This window comes from Pinus tabuliformis, chromosome J (assembly GCF_031772625.1).
Source record: "Pinus tabuliformis cultivar Carrire ecotype Pingquan chromosome J, CPIR1, whole genome shotgun sequence".
In the NCBI taxonomy this organism is placed as follows: Eukaryota; Viridiplantae; Streptophyta; class Pinopsida; order Pinales; family Pinaceae; genus Pinus; species Pinus tabuliformis.
Window position 1 is genome coordinate 962678117 of NC_142295.1, and position 4417 is coordinate 962682533.

Genomic DNA, 4417 nt, shown 5'->3' on the forward strand with positions numbered 1-4417 from the left:
AACCTACCACTTCCTCAAACCATCTGGGCTTAGTCCACCCAACCTACCACTTCCTCAAACCCTAATCAGTCTTACTTCATGGTGTCGTCACTATGGTGATAAGGCCTGTAAAATGGTGTGAAAATTAAGTTAAGCGTTGTGTTTGTGTGTAATCCAAGTCTGTTGGACGCCCTGCTTGGAAAGTCAATCTTATCTGAACAGACTGGAAGAAACCAATCAGTTGATGATGCCGTGGAAAATATTAAAGCACTACAGTTGGGTTCTGTGGCTATAAATTCGAGAAGGACATAGGACAACTTAGGTCTTATCAAGTATTGCTCTTCTTTTCTTTCCCAAGGAAAGTATACTAGTCTGAGGATCAGTTCTTGTTCAAGGCCTGGTTATGGCTTTAGATAACATGCCTGCTCAAGAAAATGCTAATGCTGTTAGAAATATTGAAGAGGGCCGAGTAGAAAGCCATGTTTATACGGAACGAACCTGTGGGTCATTCTTACCATCTGTTACATTTGCTCAGAAGGTGTGTGTATAGTTCAGTTGCCTGCTCTTCATATTCTCAGAAGTTTTGTTTTTCTCTATCACTGAAGATGGTTTGACATGGGTATATTTGGTGCAGGTGGTAGCAGAAATTATTGGGACATTTTTCCTGATATTTATAGGGTGTGGATCAATTGTTATCGATAAGAAAACCAATGGTTCCATAACTCATCTTGGTGTGTCCATTGTATGGGGACTGGCAGCGATGATCATAATTTACTCCATAGGTCATATTTCTGGAGCTCACTTGAATCCTGCAGTAACCCTGGCCTTTGCAGCTGTTAGGAGATTTCCTTGGACTCAAGTATGTATGCAATATTAGTATGAATATTTCGACAGTCAACAATTTATGAAGATGATTATTTCTGCAAAACTGTGTATTATTATTGATATTTTAAAGGTGAACATTTCACTCATTTTTAGGGACATAAATCTGTTCCAATGATATTAAGCTTTTCTAATCAAAGAAGCTCAATATAGCTGAAGTGGGTGAAGTATTCACCCCTAAAACATATCAATAACAACATACAATTTACCAGAAATATTCATCTTCATCATATATACAATATTTTAGTTATTCTTATGTTGATTGTAGATTCTAAAATATTTAGAAAATTTTATGAACCATTTATCCATTATATTGTCATAATATTCCAAAATCTGTCATCAATTTAAGTTCATTACAATTTTTTTCTTAATAAACATTACAAATTTTTTCCAAATAAAGATGACCAAAGAGACGACCGAATCATAAAGGATTGGATGGTAAGATAGATGGTGAGGAATATTGTTATGACGATTGACATCGGCTGAGCTTTTATTGCTTGAAATCACAGGTTCCAGCCTACGTAGGAGCTCAAGTACTTGCAGCAATATCTGCTGGATTTGTCCTCCGTTTGATGTTTGAAGATGTGGCACACATTGGAGCAACTGTTCCCTCAGGCTCAGACATGCAGTCCTTCGCCTTGGAAATTTTTGTTACGTTTTTGTTGATGTTTGTGATTTCTGCAGTGGCCACAGATACAAGAGCGGTAGATCTCTATGAAAATTTCCCCATTTCCATAATTACTGATAATTTAAGTGTAGCAGTTAGAATGAACAGAACGAAAAGTTGACCGTTGAATATTCAATTACACAGATTGGTGAATTGGCGGGAATGGCAATTGGAGCGACCATTGCAATGAATGTAGCTATATCTGGGTGTGGATTTTTATTTGTTGATAAGTATTTTTATTTCAAATTGTAGATTTTTAGGAATCTCAGATTACAAATTTTAGGAATATTTTGGAATTCTATTAATAGAATAGTAGTGTCAAGGTAAACCATTTCTAATAAACAATAATAATTTCAAGTAGTTTACATGACTATTCTACCTGAAATTCTAGAATATTTCCAAAATCTATTATCGAAATAAAATCAGTATTTTTAATATTTTTTTTGGGGAATCAATGCTAAATTGACATGTTTCATTTTTCTTTTGGCAGACCGATTTCAGGAGCTTCCATGAATCCTGCAAGGACCCTAGGTTCAGCGGTGGCTGGCAACAAATATACAAGCATTTGGATATACATGGTTGCACCTGTTCTGGGTGCTATATTAGGTGCTATTTCTTACAACATGATTCGCCTGACTGATAAACCTGTGCGAGAAATTACCAAGAGTGGCTCATTCCTGAAGAGCCAGCGCTCCAGCAGATCCGGCTCGATATAGAATGCCCCAAGCTAATCCCCAACTAGTCCCATTCGTAACCTTCATGTGTGTGTGCAGTCAGCGGATTTGCGATGATTTGGATAAAATATATAAAATTTCAAATGTGTAAAATGTTGTTTGTAAACCATGCAGTACAACTGCAGGCTGTCTGTCGTTTCCCGGTGTCTCTGCAGTCACGTTTGACATGAGTTTTTTTTGTGTGTAGCATATAATCTGTCAGAGGAGATTAGCATGTTAATCTCTTCATTACCATGAAACGTTAATAATAAGGCGGGCATGTATAATTGCTTAAAAAAAAATCTGAGGTTGTCATGGTCATGGCAGACATAGGACCGAACTTCCACTATGCTGCAAATATACTTTATATGTACTTTTGATTTTCTAAAGTCACCTTTTGATTTTGTATCTCCTTTCCATATACCTTTTGTTGACATTTCAATTTCAGTGTTTCTGTTCTAGTTAGTTCATCTGTTTCTCAAAGGTGGTTAATTTTAATGTTTTTGATTTTTATATATGGTTTTCAAAAGTGGTTAACTTTAATGTTTTTGATTTTAATGAGAAAATAATTTAAGGTTAAATTTATATAATTAATTATTAATATCATCTAATTTTAAGGTCACTATCAAGTAAGACACGATTTTTTGTTTATATGACAAGGAACATTTTTTGTTTGTAGGACAAGGGACTGGGAGGACAAGGGACCGGCTATACATCATATTGGTGTATGAAACCTCTTTGTTTGTGGGATAAGGGCCAGACACCATATTAGTTTATGAGACCCTTTTGTTTGTGAGAGAAGGGACCCTCCTCCGTAGGTAAATTTATATAATTAATTATTAATATTATCTAATTTTAAGGTCACTAAGACTCTTTTGTTTGTGAGACAAGGGACCCTCCTGGATAGAGTGATGTGACTGCTAAGTCTACTAAGGATACAGACTCTCTACTGTCCTCTAGTTTTGAACATGTGACTGCTAAGTCTACTAAGGCATACATACGCTACCGTCCTCTGGTTTTGAATATGTGATGCTCTTAAACATTAAGCCCACTATGGCACTGTGTAATTTATAAATGAAATGGTTTTTTCATAGGAATTTGACCATACAATTTTAAATATGATTGTGATTTTTTTTTTTTAATATTTTTGAATTTCTAAATAGATTTATCACCTTGAAAGCTCTCTATTTAAGTTGGTGCCATGATTTGCCTTTTCATATTGTTTTGACCATAAACCACATTGAATAGTTAGAAACTTTTTTATCTTATCCAGACGAAGAACCTCACTTCAGTAAAAATTCTCCTATATAATTTTTACCAAATTTTTTTCTTAATTCAATATAAATCACAAAAACTTAAATTCAAAATTTTATAAAACATTTAAATTCTATAAATTAAATAACTTAAACTCAAATATTTTTATTTAAAATTAATAAAAAACATAAGCTTAAAAATACCATTTCGTTTAATCTATTCATTAGACTACGTATTTGAAGTATTTCAAAAGTTATTAACTTTAATGTTTTTAAAAATATATAGTTGATGTTTTTGACTTGTACGTGTAAGTAAACAATTTAAGGGTAAAAATATATGATTAGTTATTATTATATTACGACTTCCAAAATTTTGTTAAGTTCAATGTTTTTAAAAACGTATAATTAGTTATTAGTACATTAGGTCTTTTGAAAGTTAAATGTTTTTTACTTTTACGTGTAAGTAAATAACTATACATATTTCAGAAGTTGTTAACTTCAGTGTTTTCGACTTTCTTATGTGTAAGTAAATAATTGAAGGGTGAAAATATATAACTAATTAGATATGGATTTTAATGGGAAGAATACTTTTGATGATATTCGAAAAAGCTTAGTTTAGAAGTTTTTTAATAAATTAATTAAAATTTAGTTTATATTATTCCATTTATAAAATCGAGTTATTTAGTTTTTATAATTGCACTATATTATTTAAAAATATAAATTAATTAACTGAAATTATAAATTAATATTAAAGTATATTTCTAAACTTTAATAAAAAAGAAGTATGGAATGTTTAAATCCTACTTATTTTCAAATCCATATTTATATATAATACAATTAAAGTGTAAATTAAAATTGATATTTGGATAAAAAAGAAGTATGGAATGTTTAAATCCTACTTATTTTCAAATCCATATTTATAT

General features: G+C 31.9%; 1 protein-coding gene across 1 annotated transcript; it reads left to right on the top strand.

The window, feature by feature from the left end:
* Nucleotides 1–227: 227 nt before the first annotated feature.
* Nucleotides 228–2702, top strand: LOC149230028 (aquaporin NIP1-1-like). Its single transcript, XM_089375981.1, has 5 exons — nucleotides 228–517; nucleotides 614–838; nucleotides 1371–1565; nucleotides 1673–1734; nucleotides 2019–2702. Exons 1-5 carry the CDS (start codon nucleotides 383–385, stop codon nucleotides 2242–2244), a joined length of 843 nt encoding a protein of 280 aa, XP_089232107.1. The 5' UTR covers nucleotides 228–382; the 3' UTR covers nucleotides 2245–2702.
* Nucleotides 2703–4417: the final 1715 nt, after the last annotated feature.